Source organism: Ictidomys tridecemlineatus, chromosome 11 (genome assembly GCF_052094955.1).
Source record: "Ictidomys tridecemlineatus isolate mIctTri1 chromosome 11, mIctTri1.hap1, whole genome shotgun sequence".
NCBI classification, from domain to species: domain Eukaryota; kingdom Metazoa; phylum Chordata; class Mammalia; order Rodentia; family Sciuridae; genus Ictidomys; species Ictidomys tridecemlineatus.
The window spans coordinates 129,811,797-129,827,991 of record NC_135487.1 but is presented as its reverse complement, the minus strand read 5'-3'; the positions used below and the strand labels follow the sequence as shown (position 1 = coordinate 129,827,991).

At 45.6% G+C, this 16,195-nt stretch overlaps 1 protein-coding gene across 1 annotated transcript; it reads right to left on the bottom strand.

Moving 5' to 3' along the window:
* Window positions 1–10,853: 10,853 nt before the first annotated feature.
* Window positions 10,854–15,533, bottom strand: Tchhl1 (trichohyalin like 1). The gene is made up of 3 exons (XM_005331431.5): window positions 15,221–15,533; window positions 14,187–14,344; window positions 10,854–13,586 (listed from the first exon to the last, which is right to left on the bottom strand). The coding sequence occupies exons 1-3, from the start codon at window positions 15,351–15,353 to the stop codon at window positions 11,763–11,765; spliced, it is 2,115 nt and encodes a 704-aa protein (XP_005331488.4). The 5' UTR covers window positions 15,354–15,533; the 3' UTR covers window positions 10,854–11,762.
* Between the last annotated feature and the right edge of the window lie 662 nt (window positions 15,534–16,195).

Here is a 16,195-nt window from a genome sequence, read left to right as displayed (position 1 = left end):
GTGTTTTAGGCTCATCCACACACATCCCAGTTGCTATGGTAATTATGGGATTCAGCGCGATCAAATGTGAAGCTCTTGTTCTATGTGAATGAGGCTCCTTAAATATGCCCAGTAATTATAGACCCGGTCACCGTCAGGCAAGGGCGTGACTGAATGGGGACGGCGGCCCCCAGGTTCTGGACAGGCTCTTCTTCTGCTTGGTCAAGCTTTTTGTGATAAAAAAAAATGGAACCCCTTTGGCCCCTGAAACTCTTATCCCTTCTGACTTTCTTGGAAGAAGATCTGAAACTCCGTGGCCAAGGAATAGGGACATTGAACCCACTTTCTATCAGAACTTATTTCTTAAACTATGACCGTTAAGGATTTTTAACAAGACCCAAATCAGGGTGGGGTAGGCTTACTTTTTTGTGATTGAAAATTTCATTTGTGTGAAATTTTAGTTTATACATAAATAGTCCATAAGTTTCCACTCCTTAAAAATATTAGAACGTGGCAGATAAAATCTGACTTCTTGACTACCACTGTCCCCTCCAGTTCCCTCTCTGTCTCTTTAAACAGGGAAAAGAACACACAGGATTTATTGCCTGCCCAAGGCCTGGGGGTATTAGATTCTCCCTTTTCTCTTCTCAGAGGGCAATGACCATTAGCAGTAGGTGTTTTTCCCCAGATCTCTTCTTTGTCTTTTAATTTTTGTAGAGAAAATCCAGGTGGGCGTGGAATACAAGTCCCCATGAATTCCCCCCTCGCCCTGTCTTGGCTAAGAAGAGTTCCGACTTCTGGGTTTCAGAGCCACTCTGCCCTGCCCAGTGGGAGCCGGAACACTCTCTGTGGGTCCCCGCCAGGCCGAGGGCTTTAAACGCACACAGGGGCTCAGCATTCGTCTCTCCGCAGAGCTGTGGCCTTCCTGAGGGGTCTGTTGGGTCTTGGTCGCCTCAGGCCTCAGGATCCTGGCCTCCCAGGTGTCGTCCTCCTGTTCTGCGTCACCAGAAGCAGATCTGAAAGAAGACACTAGTGCTTGGTTGTCATGGAGACCGCTCCTGGGTGGCTGGCCATCAGGGTTGGCTCTGCGACCTTCCCAGATTTCTCCTTCGGGGGTTAGCAGGGGGCAGGAAGAAACGTTTGTGATGTCCTGGAGGTTCTCAGAGCACCTTGAAAGTGCTGTGAGCTGTGACTGTCCCTCCAGCTACATGTGCCCCCAGCCACCTGTCAGTCAAGGTGGAAGGATGGTCAGGGGCCAGCTCGGACGTTCACGTGTAGGGTCCATGACATCACACTTACACAGTGGTTCATGAAGGTTGCAAAAAGGCCAAGGGGCTTGGGCGGCTGAACGGAGAGCGAAGGCAGAGTCACTCCAAGGGTCAGATAAGATTATGAACCAGGGTAAGAGCCAGTTCAGGGCACGGAGCTGTCAGAGTGAGGACTTATTCTAGGCCACGGTCCAAATGGCAGGCGATTTCAAGGTGTCGGCTTGGAGTGGGCCTTGTGTCATTGTTCCCGTGCTGAGTTGAAGCCCAGTGACAGGGAAGTGGAGGTTCATCACTGTGACGATTTTCCTGTCACCACCACCCGAGTGATCCTGAGAGGACCTGGAGAAATAAGGTGTCCGAATGAGACTGAGTCAGACGCAGTGGAGGCCCCTCCTCACCACCCAGCCTGCTTTAGTGTTTGCCCACATCTGGGATCCGACGGGTTTCTACTCCAGGCTCTTAGGCAGGGTGCCCTTCCTGTGCCCTTCCCTGCCTCCGTGCCCGAGTTCACGGCATCCCCTTTGGCCTGAGAGGAACCAGCCACGTTCCTTCCTAACAAAGCCCCATCTTCTCCTGCAAGCCTTTCCTACCTATTAGTCTTTTCTGTTCCTATATCAAAATACCTGAGGCTGTGTACTTTATACAGAAAAAAGATTTATTTAGCTTATGATTCTGGAAATTTAAGAGCATGGTGCCAGCCTCTGCTCAGTTCTGGTGGGGGCCTCGTGGTAGGGTATTTATGAGAGGGAGAGACCACAAGGCCAGGCAGGGAGCAAGTGAGAGTCAGGGGCCAGGCTTACCTTCTCTATAACAACCCCACTCTCAACAGGCACTCGCCTGGTCCAGCCAGAACTGCACTAATCTCTTCCAAGGGTGATGCCCCCCAAGACTTTGCACGAGGCCCCCCTTTCATAGGGTTTACCTCCTCTCAACCCCCCCTCCCACCTCGGCACAAAGCTTCTTGGTGAAGTTTGTGGCTCTCAGACCACATCCAAACCATGCGGCCTTGTGACCTGGTTGGGGCCTCACTGCCCCTGACCTCAGGACCTCAGGACCTCTGCTGTCCCCTCGTCCCTCTCCTAGACATTCTCACGTCCCCTGCCTCCCTCCCTCCCTCCCGCTCTCACCCCCTTTGCCCTCCCCAGTATGGATTCCATCGGACCATTGCCTAGTTGTTGTTTTCCTGTTTATTTCCTATTTTCTCTCTAGACTGTAGCCCCAGGAAGACAGGGATTGGTCTCTTGTGTTCACTACTTTATTCCCGACACCTAGAAAATACCTCCTGGGTAGTGGCCATCTGGCAGATATTTTTTCATCCAACAAAGCCATGGCTCTTGTTATCCTAATCTTGCCCTTTTTAGCAGTTCCCACTGATGGTCACGCCCAGCACCTGCACCGAGGCACTTGGCACCTACTACGCCTCCATCCCTGACCAGCTCGGCCTTCAGCTGCTCACCAGTACACCCCAGTCATGTTGTGAGCTGCCCAGGGAAGAGAGCAGATTTTCTTCTTCTACTCCTCAGCACTTGAAGTGGTGCTGGTTTCCATGAGTAACTGTTGATGCACATACTGTCATGCCCCCGCCCCCCACCAAAAATAGAAAGGAAAGGTTGCTAATGGTGGTCACTAACTCATTAGTGACTGACTGATCAGGGAGGACTTCTGTTGGGGTCAAATTGACCCTAAGGACAGAGTGGATTTGGTGGTTGGAAGTCGCATTTGATCCTTTATATGAAATTCAGGGTCCTGCTTGCAGGGGTGTGAGGTTCTGATTGGTGTCTGAACATCCTTGGCTCTTCTGACACCTTAATCTGGTGTCTGATAACATATTCCTGTCATTAAGAGTAAGTGCAAACTGATATATGTACATCTATCACTGTACGTAAACCAAAGTATGTCTTTTTTTTTTTTAATATTTATTTTTTTTTTAGTTCTTGGCGGACACAACATCTTTGTTGGTATGTGGTGCTGAGGATCGAACCCGGGCCGCACGCATGCCAGGCGAGCGCGCTACCGCTTGAGCCACATCCCCAGCCCCAAAGTATGTCTTTATCTGCTATTTACAAAGAATTATTTGACGGAATTGATGTATACTTTTTTTTTGAAAAAAAAAAACATTTTTTACTTGCCAATGGACCTTTATTTATTTATATGTGGTGCCAAGAATCGAACCCAGTGCCTCACACATTGTATGCACTTTTTAAAAAATTTAAAAATTTTTTTTTAGTTGTAGAAGAACACAATATCTTTATTTATTTATTTTTATGTGGTGCTGAGGATCAAACCCAGTGCCCCACAAGTGTGACCAAGCACTGTGCCACTGAGCTACAGCCCCAGCTGATATGTCCTTCTTAATGTATTTTTTTCTTTTCAAATAGATTTGAGGCTGATTACCATAAAACATACAGACAACAAAACAGTACAGTAAAAAAGGAATTAGAAAGGCAGATCTAGGAAAAGGAAAGTGCAGATTTGCCCACCGTGAGGGTCAACATGATTTGTGTTCTTGCACTTTGCTCTTGGCTCACAGTTGTGTGACAGTATTCCCCAAAGAAAACACCATCAGTAGTTATGTGGCCTCCGTGGTCAGAGAGCCAGCGAATTGTGTTTTCATGGGGTAAGAGAGTGTTTCTGAGAATTGAATTCTAAAAACAATCCCTTTTGTGCAACTCCATAAAAGCAGGTACCTCAGGATACAATGGACAGTCCTCCACAGTGTCTGGCCAGCCAGAGCAGGGGCGCATTTCCAGTCTGTTTCTGGTAGTTTTGACAAATATTGAGGATGTGGATGGGGAAGTGCTATTCGATGGGTATGAAAGATTGAGGATGTGACTTTCATAAGTAACTCAGAGACAGCAACTCCAAAATGGAACATGCTTTCTCTCTATGGCTTCCTCCAGGTGGAGCGCCAGCCAGGGATAGAGGCCCCTGGAGAAGTGAGGGGACCTGTGTTTCATGCACGAGGGTCCATAAACACCCCGTCCCCAGCAGGAGCATGGGGTGGGCGTCTTGGGTGAGAGCACTGCAGCGGAGGGTGGGTCCTGAAACTCTGAACACCAGAAGAGCAGGTGTCAGGCAGGATGGGACCAACACGGTGCCCCAGCATCTCCTGTGCGGGATGGGACTCCGCCGCATTTCCGCAGGGAGCTGGGCTCTCGGGGCGGCTTTCTGTAGACTCCTGGGCTTACCTACACTCGGTGAGTCACCGGCAGCAGGAATGCGGCAGGTGGTGGGTGCTGCCCTGTGGATCTGCAGGGCCAGTGGAACGGGGCTCAGATGTAATTACAGGGGATTCCGATGGACTCTGGGGAACTGGCCTCCGCCTGCCCTCTTCGGAGGCTTTGATCAGGGGGCAGTATCCACGGCACTGACACCTTCAATGGGTCTGTCAAAGTCCCGGGACTGCATGGGGTGCAGTCACCGACTCAGCATGAGGCTGGGCTGGGAGGAATGTGGATCTGTGAAGCTGCTTTCTCCACACCCTTCTTGTCTTTTGGGCTGTGTGACATTTAGATTGATGGACCCAGAATCGGTTCCTGATGTTGGAAAACAGAATCAGCTGAGGCATCCTGTGCTCAGGGAGCCAGCCTGGCGCTGCCTCTAGAGGGCAAGGTGACCACGAGCCGATTGTTTCCCTTCTCTGGATCCCACTCAGGCTTTCTGCAGGCACGGAGTTGACCTTCTGTTCCGAAGTTCAGGAATTCTTAAAGAGGGGGTTCTAACTGATGTTTGGGACTGGCTGGTGAACTTGAGATTTAGTGCAATTTTGCGGGGGCGGTGGTACTGGGGATTGAACTCAGGGGCACTCGGTCACTGAGCCACGTCCCCAGCCCTATTTTGTACTTTATTGAGAGACAGGGTCTCACTGAGTTGCTTAGCACCTCCCTGTTGCTGAGGCTGGCTCTGAACCCATGATCCTCCTGCCCCAGCCCCCTGAGCCTCTGGGATTACAGGCGTGAGCCACCGCGCCCAGCAGTACAACATTATTAACAAATGCAAAAAGTGAAGCACAGAGGGAACTTGCCCAGTGACACACTCCAACGGGTCTGGGCGCAGTCAGACTCTCAAGCCTGAGCCTGTTTTTGTTTTTTTGGTTTTCCTTTAACTGGGGATTCAAGCCAGAAGCACTTTACCACTAGGTACATCTCCAGTCCTTTTAATGTTTTACTTTGAGACTGGGTCTCACTACGTTGCTGAGGCACTAGGATCACAGGCGTATGTCACCAGGCCTGGTACTGAACCTGTGTTCTTAATTTGTGTTCCCCATTCTGCCTTTGCTCCTCATTCCCTCACTTCTCACATACTTGCCTCTGACAGCTTTGAGGAGGGATCATGCATTTTTGATTCACCATTGCCATAGAGAACTGGTAGGAGCCACGCACCTGGAATGGTCTAGACCATCGTGGTACATACCGAGAACTTCGGGGGCCATTGATCTCCTAGGATTGAGGCTCCGACCTTGCAATAGTAGGATTCTGTAATCAATCATGAAAACAGGCTACTGTCTCTCAGAGAAGTCTTTTATGGCCTTGGGTTTAAATTTGGTCTTCAATTTATTTTCTCCTCATTGTATTTATGGAAGTTTGTGATTATGCATTGTTTTTGTGCTGATTTTTAAAATGACTCTCTTTTCTCATCCACCTGTGGGCTTTAGGGGTCAAGTTGTGTCTGTTTTGTTCACACTGTGTACCCTGTATACACACTTCAGTGGGTGATCATTTGCTTAGTTAATAGATGAATAAAGGGTCTCCTGTATTTGATACTAAGTCCAGTGTTAAATAGTACCACACATTTACTTACTTTGCGTGATAGGTAGAATCGCTTTGGGGAAACACCTGTTAAAATTCTTGGAAGAGAAGAGCTCCGACTCCAAACATAAAGAAATAAGGAGAGAGAAACACTCATTACCCTGATTTGATCACTGCATGCTTTCTCACACTGCACCCTATTAATGCGTACAGTTATTACATATTAACAAATTTTAGAAGAAAATAAATAAATAATAGTTAACACACATGTATTGAGCACTTGTTAATGCCAAGCAGTTTGTTGGGCAGTTTCATATACTTTATTCTATTTGTTCTTTTTAAATAAACTTTCTTACTGAGGTATAATATTCAAATCATAAGTGTACAACTTGATGAATTATCATAAAGTAGACTCTCCCAAATCAAGAAGCAGAATATTAACTAATCCCCTAGAAGTCCCTGTCTGGCCCACCCTCTCCCCCTCTCTCCTCCCTAGTGGTAACCACTATCCTGACCTCTAATACCACGGGTTAGTGTTTTCTTTTTGAACTTTATGGAGAGGCGGCCATTCAGAACGAAGGCTTGTGTGTCTGGCTTTCCGTGTTCAGCACTGTGCCGTGTCCCTTCTACATCTGGCATGTGCCTTTAATTCCTTTATTTTCATTGCTCATTGTTTGAATATAGCACAACTTACAGTTCATTTCCAGTTATTGGACCTTTGTATTGTCTTCTTTTTGGGGCTCTTTAAACCATGCTGCTGTATTTTGGAACACGTCTTGTGACACATTCCTGTTGGGTTATAACCTGGGGTGGGACTAGTCACAGGGGTTGCATATGTTCAGTTGTAGTAGACAGGGCCCTGTGATTCTCCAAGGTAATATAATAATAAGATATTATTATATGAATTTATGCTCCTAGTACCAGAATGAGAGTTCTAGTTGCTCTGTATCAACGCAACACACTTGATACTATCACTTTTTAATTTCAGACATTTGGCAAATATGAGTTTCTGATTATGATTTAATTTGCATTTACTTGGTATCTAATGAGGTTGAACACCTTTTTACTGGCTTTTTCAAAAAAATATTTATTTAGTTTTAGTTGTAGTTTGACCCAATACCTTTATTTTATTCACTTATTTTTATGTGGTGCTGAGGATCGAACGCAGGGCCCTGAGCATGCTAGGCAAAAGCTCTACCACTGAGCCACAATCCCAGCCCCTTTACTGGCTTTTTGGTATTCTATTTTATCTCTTTTAGGTTTTTTTTTTTTTTTTAGAAATTAGGTTGCCTTTTACTAAAATTTAAAAATGATTCTGAATACTAGCTCTATTAAAAAAAAAATCTTTGCAATAGCCTCGTGAGTTAGACGACATTTTACATAGGCAGATACCGAGCTCAGAGAAGTTAAGTAACTTGCTCAGGGACACTGGGGTATTGAAATTATCTTTTTTTTCCAGTGGCTTACAACCTATTTAGTTAGGGAAATGACATCCAGATAACAATTAGTAAGTAACATTAGGCAGTATTATTAATCTGGGTGGCGCAGGTTATGAACGGCACGATAGTTAAGGGATCAGAGTAAGCTTCCTAGTAGAGTTAGGACTTAGTTAGGACAGGTGTGACTGCGGAAGTAGAGAGGAGTGGAAAAGCATTTCAGGGGTGTGAGCCACAGGAGCAGAGGCATGCAGATGGGAGTAATAACAGTACTCACTTCTGAATAGCCCTCTGCAGGAATTTCCAGTTGTCTTATGCACCTCATGAGGGTGGGAACCCTGACTATTCCATTCACAGTGTCCACCATAGTGTCTGGAACATAGCTAGTGCCTAATAAATACGTTGAAATAAGTGAATGGATTGAATCTCAACTGTCTTCCTGTCAACTTAGCAGGATAAGATTTAAATGATCAAGATGAGGGTTAAAGACAGTTAGAAGATCCACCTGAGACCCCCAGAAAGAGCTCTATAGAAACTAATAGTAAATTGCAATTAGAGAGAGAGAGAGATCACAGGGAGTTCAGTCAGTTTAGACTGGAAGTGGTGCATGGGAAAGCAGAAGTTTTGAAAGCTCTTGAACAGAGGAAGGTGAAGAGATCAAAACAAGGTTCTCCAAATTCAGGAGTGGTTGAATGCAGAAGGGTCGGAGAAGGGGACCAGATGAGAGGATGCTGGAGTGATGTAGGCATTGGTTTGCTCACCCAAGAAAGATTTATTAGAATCACAGTACCCTCTAAAGTTAGATTTATGCTAATGAAGGATAGCGAGGTGTGTAAGTTGTGAATCTTACTCAAGGAGTCTGTATCTGAGAGGAGAACTAAGGAGAGCTCACAAATGATTATAATTCAATAAAGAGAATTTAAAAAGTCACAGGTAAAACGTCCAACTTCAGGAGGGTAAGGCCTGTTCTGCTGGGGGCATCAGGAAGGGTCACTGCAGGATTCTAGAGTAGTGCTTCTACCTGCCTCTACCTCCCCACTCCCTGGTCTCCTCTCTGTCATGTTACTTCGTGATCTGGAATCCTCTTGTCTATTTCTTGCTCTTTGTCTCTCTTTGTTTCCTTTAGTAGAATGAAGGCTCCAAGATGAAGAATACTTGTTTGTTCTGGTTGCTGCCTTATCCCTAATGCTGTGCTCACTACCAGGTTTTTCAATGTACATTTTTAAATGAATGAATGAATGAATAAAGTGTCATTGGAGTTTGATACCATAGGGTGGGCAGGATTTGGATATTCATTAAAAGTGGAGCGAGAGGCAGCTGGGGTTGTTGCTCAGAGTTAGAGTATTGTCTAGTATGAGTTAGAGCTTGTCTAGTATGTATGAGGCACTGGGTTTAATCCTCAGTACCACATAAAAATAAATAAATAAAATAAAGGTGTTTTTTTTTTTTTAAAGTGGAGGGAGAGACATTTTAGGTGGAGGGTACATGAAGTCCTTTAAGGAGTAGAGAATAAAAGATGCATTTGGACAGTGGATTTAAGGAAAACTATTGAGATACTACGGTGGATTAGACATGAAGAACAAAAGAGACCTCAAGGGTGACACCTGTGAGCATTTGTAGCGACTGGATTGAGGTGCATACTCAGGTCTGAACGTGGTGAGTTGAGACTCACTAGTTTGGAAGAGATACTAGTAATTTGAACCCAGGATGGGTGCTCAAAGGGAGAAAGCCCAGAAAAAGGAGAACCCTTGGGAACAGGGGGCACTGCGCAAGAAGGATTAGCAAGGGAGGTGGGGCAAGACCTGCAAAAGGGCATTTCAGGAGAGATGGTCAGTCAGATGTCAAAAATAGGTCCCCAATATGGAAGTCAAGGTATTTAGATTTGATAGAGGGGACAATGTCACCTTCAATAAAAAGATTTTTATAGGATGGTGGCAAAAATTACACATTATATGTGTGTATATGATATCTTTTAACTAAATAATATCTTACCTCATAGTTTCCAGTGGTTTTTGTCATTTCACAATGTCTGGGAACAATAAATAGCCATTTTCATAATGCTGGGCATTTATGTTATTTTTGGTTTTTGCTCTTTTTGATATGCTCTGACTATGCTATGTTATGATTTTGTGGATGAAACTAATATGCAACCCTGATTATTTTCTTATAATTCTATCTGAAAAACATTTTCCATTTTTTTTGATGCAACATATAGTTTGTTGTTGCTATTTCTGATCATTGTCTCCAAGGCAAGAAGGAAAATAAAGAAAAAAAAAAACGAGCCAACAAAAGAAATTGATCAGCATTGATAATATTAAATTGATCATATTATTTTGATGCCTTACTGGAAAATTGCACTAATTTATACTCCTATCTATGGTCTTTGAGGGTTCATGTTTCCTCACACTGTTGACTTCAGTGCATGGCTATTAAAAACAAAACAAAACAAAACACAAAACTTGTACTCATTTGTCATTTGCATTTCTTTGAAGACTGGCAAAGATTTCATATATGTTACTATAACTAATACCTGAGATAAGTTAACTTATAAAGAGGAAAGATTTATTTGGACTCACTGTTTTGGGAGTTGCTGTCTGTGATGGTTTGGAATCATTGCTTTTGGGTCTGCGGCAAGGCAGCACCCTGTGGCAGGAATGCATGGCAGGGCAATGGCTCACCTCATATAGCATCCAGGAAACACAGGAAGGAAGAGGAAGAGACAAGAATCCCATAATTCCCTTCAAGGACATGACCCCAGTGACCTAGGACCTTCCAATAGGCCACAGCTTTTCAATGTTCCACCACCTCCCCATAGCACCAGACTGGGGACCAAGTCTTCAACACATGGAGCTTTGGGGGACATTTCAGATCCACAGTGTAGCAACACGCTTATTGGTCATCAGGCTAACTTCCATTGTGAATTCATTATTGATAAACTTTGTCATTTTTGGATGCAGATACACATTGCCAAGTTGCTTGCCAAAACGGCTGATTGATTTATGTTGCAGGATACATTTGTGTTTTGTGAATTGTCTCCTGTATCTTGCTCATTTAAGATAACATTTTTAAAATAAGGATGTTCATCTATGTTTCAAGGTAGAATAAAAAGAGCTAAAAATGTTGCAGGAAGAGGGTATATACTTGGGTTTTGAGTTTTGGAAGAGGTGTATATTGAAGTGGAACAATATTGAGTATCAAGGACAGGATGAAGAGGGCGGGTGTCTATTGGGTTGCTTTTTGGCTTCAGAAAACATTATATGATAACTACCTCTAAGCTTGGAGAGCATTATCTTTTAATTACAGTCTTTTGAGAAAACACAAATAGCTAAGATTGTGTGTGTGTGTTTGTTGTTGCTATTTCTGATCATTGTCTCCAAGGCAAGAAGGAAAATAAAGAAAAAAAAATGAGCCAACAAAAGAAATTGATCAGCAGGTTATTTAATTATCAATTTTAATTCAGTAGCCCCAGTAAACCATAGGGGTAAAAGTTTAGTAGACTCATTGGGTGATTGGCTCTAAGAACTTCTTGTGGAATCAAACGTGCCTTAGATCTGTATACTCTCTCTTTTTCTCTCATATTTATTCAGACTGAATATTTGAAGCAGAAGCTATGAAAGGGTTATATAAGGAGAGGCATTTAATGAAAGTTTGTTGGATGAATAAATCCATACGTAGATTTAGCTCTACCTGAATCAAAACAAATAAATAAATTTCTTTAATCAGGTGCTATAAAATTATAATTACTTTAAGTCATAGTCATATCTGAAGTGATTTTGAGGAACAAAATTTCAGGATAGACTTGAAATTCCTCTGGGAAATGTCACAAAGCAGAATGATCTATGAATTAATATTTTATGATAAGATGGTATTACAAAGCTTCATAACTTTCTACGGCTATGCTTTTAAAAGCCAACGAATGAGTTGAAGTAGTAGTGGCACCCACTAAAGATGTGGAAGGAATTTTCCTATTTGTAGTGACAGATAAATGATGATCAATTTTGTCATGAGAAAGTTCCTTTGGACACTTGGGAGTAGTGAGGTGTGGTAGAATTTTTACAGATTACTATTTGTTTGATCAGGTGTTTCTTTGGTGGTGATTCCCATGGCTCATGACTTTGTTATATGCTCGTTTAGAAAATTAAGAAGGGAATTTAAAGAGTCTTTAATCTGCATCTGAATGTATGCATGTGAGTGTTGAGGGGGATCCGGAGGGAAGCAGTCTGGGGCACGGTGAGATGTTCGAAGCTCTTTTTAACTTCTGTGATGGGGACTCATTGCTCCGTGGTGTTCACCTCCACCTGTGGTACTGGGTCCTCTCTCTGACGGTGACCCTACTTGTCTTCCAGGGTTTGGGGTGCTGATGTTTGCTGTGGATGGGCAGGATCCTCACCAGGCAGAAGTTCCCTGGTGGACGGCTGTGACGCGTGGCTGCCGGTGAGGGACGACCTGGTCTTACTGGTGAGGGATGACCTGGGCTGATGGCTGCAAAGCTCTGGCCCTGATGCTCTGACTTCCTGGGCTGGATCTTGATTCTCCTCTTGATTTACGTTCCTTTGCTTCCGTATCTTCTCTGGCAGGTAGTGGTAGAGTGTGCTGGATTGGACGGCGCCTCTCTGCACAGAGTAGGGCTCCTGGTCTCTCTGCCTCCTTTCTTCAAAGCCTGGCTCAGTCGTGGCTGGGCTGGGTGGGTCAGCACCTTCTCCTTCCTGCTTTTGAGGACTTCCATCCTCTTCCTCCAGGGTTGCATGCTCCCCTGCTTCAAGGTGTGTCTCAGGGGAGACGGGGTCATCCTCATCCTGACTTTTTAGCAGGGGCTCTTGGGCCTCTGGGGCTCCACCTTTCTCTTCTTTGGTCTTCGGGTCCTGGACCTTTACCCCTTTTCTGCTGTTTTCTTTAGGGAGCTGCATTACAGAAACCTGGTCAGTGAGATCTGCCTCCGGGAACTTTCTGTCTTCGCCCCCTGCTGTGGTCTCCTGTGCCTCTGGGGGTCCCTGGCGCTCCACAGCCACACCTGGGTCCTTTGTCCCTGAGCCTCGACTCTTGTGCTCCCCCCGGGCAGACTGCCCCTGCTCCTCTGGGAGCTGACCATCCTCCCCTCTGACTGACAGCACCGCTGCCTCCCGCACTCCGTGGTCACCGGGTGGTCCCTGCTTCTGGGCATCTGGGTGATCCCGGTGAGCTCCCTGCACCGACCCTCGGTGTGGGTCCACGTGACCCTGGGAACGCCCGCGCACGCGCAGTTCCCTCCTCTCGGAGCCGAGGTGCCCTTCTTGTGGAGCCGGGCCGTCGGGGGTCTCACAGGACCCCTCGGCATTCGGGGGCAGCTCGGGGTCCTCCCGGACTGGCTGGTCCCCTGTCCCCGCGGCCCTGCCGGTTTCCCCTCTGCCGTGTCCCGCGGACGGACGCCCCGGGGGGCCCGACTCCCGGGTTCTTCCTGGGGCTGCGGGCGTCCCCTCTGCCGCGGGGCCGTCTTCGGCATCCTTGGCCTCTTCTCCTGGGATGGGTGCCTTTCCCGTCTCGGGACGACCCTGATTCCTTCCTTCTGATCCCGGGAACCGGGTTCCAGACCGGGTTTCGGCATCTCTTTCCCTCGACGGTTCTTGGAGCCGCTGCCCGTCCTGCGAGTGGGCTTCCTGGGCCACCCTGCCACGACCTTTCTGCGCTGCTGACCGGGCTCCTTCTTCTCCTTGGGCTCCAACGTCGGGTGGTTCTGGAACAGATCTGCTGCCGCCTTGGGCCGGTGGGTCCGTTGTTTCGCGCCCCCTTCCTTGTGCAGGGGGTTCTGGGGTCTTGGATGCTCTGCCGCAGGCCTCAGGTTCCTCCCAACCCCTGGTCTCAGGGAGGCTCCCAGCAGCATCCTTTTCTGGCTCTTGCACCACAGACGTCCCGCTCTCGTCCTCCGTGTCACTTGATCTCTGTGTCTCTGGTGGGTTCCTGGCAGCAGCTGGCTCGGGCAGGTCAGCAAGCTCTTCATCTGGGTTCTTCTCTGACTTAGACACCTGCCTCGGTTCTGCACTTCGTAGTGATTGTATGTCAACATAACAGAGGTTCAGTAAACTGAAGATGGCAAGAACGAACTCATCAAAACTGATGGTGCCATCTTTATCACTATCCACAAGACTCAGGTTTCTCTCCACAGCATGCATAACATGGGGCTGCATGGAAACACAGGGAGAATTCAGCTTGTTCATATTTGACCCAGTGTCCAGAGTATCTGTTTCTCTCTTAAGAATCCTTATTGGTGGGGGATATAGCTCAGTTGGTACAGTGCTTGCCTCGCATTACAAGGCCCTGGGTTACTCCCCAGCACCTCCATCCACTATATATATATATATATATAAAATCTCCTTATTTATTTATTTATTCACCTTATTCCTCAAGCGTGAGCAATACTTCCCCAAACAGTAAGAATCCAGTGGCTGTGGTTGTCACTTTTCACCAGAGAGCTATGACTAGGGAGCATTTACATCCCTTGTGAGCTTTAGTTAGATTCATCATGGTTTGTGACTCTGCTCAGAAGTCTACTTTGCTGAAGCAATAGTCCGGGTCATGAACCCTCATTTTCTCTGTAGGACTGACTGAGCAATTGCATACGATAGGCGACTTAGACCACAAATGATTGTTCAAAAGTCAGTGACTGCTGAGAACTGATGGCCTAATTGTAAAATGTGCACAGATTACCTAAGCTCACTTTGCTTGGATTAGGGAGAATTGGAAAGTGGATAAGAATTGTCACAGCTCTGTGAGCACCTCACCTGAAGAAAGTCCCCAAACTCGCCCTGAAGGAGCCGTTTCAACTCTCTGCAGGTCAGCCTTGCCTTGTCACCATCCTCTCTGGAATACTTGTGGAAGGTCTCGATTACGCACAGGACACTTCTCAGGAGCCGAGGCATCTTTACAAATTCAGGAGAGACTGTGAGAAAGAACAAACAAAACCCATTTCCCAGGATAGGTCTTCCAGGAAGGGGACACCAAGATGGTCCTTTCTGCCCCTTCTCCAGCTCTTCCATCACTGGCTCTATTCTGGATCTTGAATATGATATCCAAATTCTAGGAGTGATTTAGTTCTGCCACGGACATTGCGATGAGATCAGGTCTAGCACAGGTTATTAGGAGAGGCACTTTACCCGACCCTGCAGTACGCAGCCGTATTCACGTGTTTGGAGAATGTTTGATTGTAAGAAGATGGTGAAACGAGAACTCAAATTTAAGTTATTGAGATGCACAGATAAAGCCAGCAGAGGGAATCAGTCTTTTGAGCCTCTCATCTGAGAATATCCACTTGCTTTCCTCCCACCTTGCCTCTGCCCAGCCTCCTCTGCTTAGGAAAGACTTTATAACTTTTAATTAGTAAAGCTTCTAGAAGAAAGGGAAATAATGCCAAGGAAATAAACTGCTGCATTTGCAGTTGGAAGCGGCACGTTTTTAAACAAGAAGACACAGTTCCGTGTGAACTCACTGGTAAAACAGAGTCTTGCTCTATTTAGTGATGTGACTGCCCATCATTAAAACAAGTCTACATTTTCATTTTAATATAGATCTGAGTCCTGAGTCTTACTAAGTAACATTCACACCCATGTCACCCAAACAGTTAACATTTTGTAAAAAAGAAAATGATCAAAGAGGTTCCGTAAGCACAGAATACATTTTAGATAGCAGGACTCCCCGTTTAATATTATCAGTAGAGGTTAGCTTACGGTATGTTTCCTCTGAACTCTTAACACCATCTCACATATAAGCAAAGCTTCCCCCGAGGTTCCTAATGCTCTAGCAAATGTCTGAGGCTTACCTGGTTCAGGAGTGAGAGCGAGCGGAACGGGAGGCAGCGGGCTCTCGCTGGCAGCAGAGCAGAGACCTTTTATTGCGTCTCTAATTGCACAGCTAGGAGGGAGACACCCTCTGGGTCTAATGACCTGATTCATCTCCACCAAACCCAGGCTCCCCTCCTTCTCCGCCCTCAGCTTGTCTTAATTTCAGACTCATGCAAAGCCACGGGGAAGGGGTTTCTTTTTTATTTATGGACTTTTCCAGGTTATTTTGAGGGATCCTCAGGGCTTCAGGAGAGTGTTGTTTCTTTTTTTTTTATCCTGAGGACACAATTACGTTTCTGATCGACAAATCATAGGGCTCAGAAGTCATCTGATTCCTCTCTCTGAATGCCGGATGGCCTTTATTTGACCTAACCCCGAGAGATTAATGTCCATCATGTGTTTAAAAATAAAGGCTCTATTTAGTCATGTGACAAAAGTGGAGACACCAGTTGATTCAGCTGTTTTAATGCTTTGTTCTTCTTGCCCTGAGGCAGTTAGGAGAATAAAAAAAATCTCTTGCTGGGTGTGCAGAACCTTACTTACCCAAGATGTGCTATTTTAAGAATGTGATTGACATCTACCTTTAAAAGACATTTTTGTAATTCAGGGAACTTAGAAATGACCATCCATATCACCATGTTCTCTTTGTGATGATGAGAAAAGGGGTACAAGAGGCTAAAGTGAGGACCGAAATGAGTCTGAGATGCTAAATGGGAAAATGTTTTTATTACCTCATAGGTTTGGCCCCTCGAACTAAAGCATATTTCATTAACAGGAGAATTAGATCTCGTTGTTTTCTTAGATGTTCAAAATGAGAGTAGAGTATGTTTTATATCTTTGTCTCCTTTTCAACGGACCTAAGAAATAGAAACAAAGCCATCGGAACAAGTGTAAAAGACAAAGAGCAAGTTAACCAAGGGTGGAGATGGGGGTAATTAAATGAGAAACCAAGG

Excerpts from the sequence above, each read along its gene's own strand:
- Tchhl1 (XM_005331431.5), bottom strand. The coding sequence starts at position 15,353 with ATGAATCAGGTCATTAGACCCAGAGGGTGTCTCCCTCCTAGCTGTGCA. Across the intron at positions 14,345-15,220 it reads CGCTCTCACTCCTGAACCAG|TCTCTCCTGAATTTGTAAAG; the intron begins GTAAGCCTCAGA and ends TCTTTCTCACAG. Across the intron at positions 13,587-14,186 it reads AGTTTGGGGACTTTCTTCAG|CCCCATGTTATGCATGCTGT; the intron begins GTGAGGTGCTCA and ends GTTTCCATGCAG.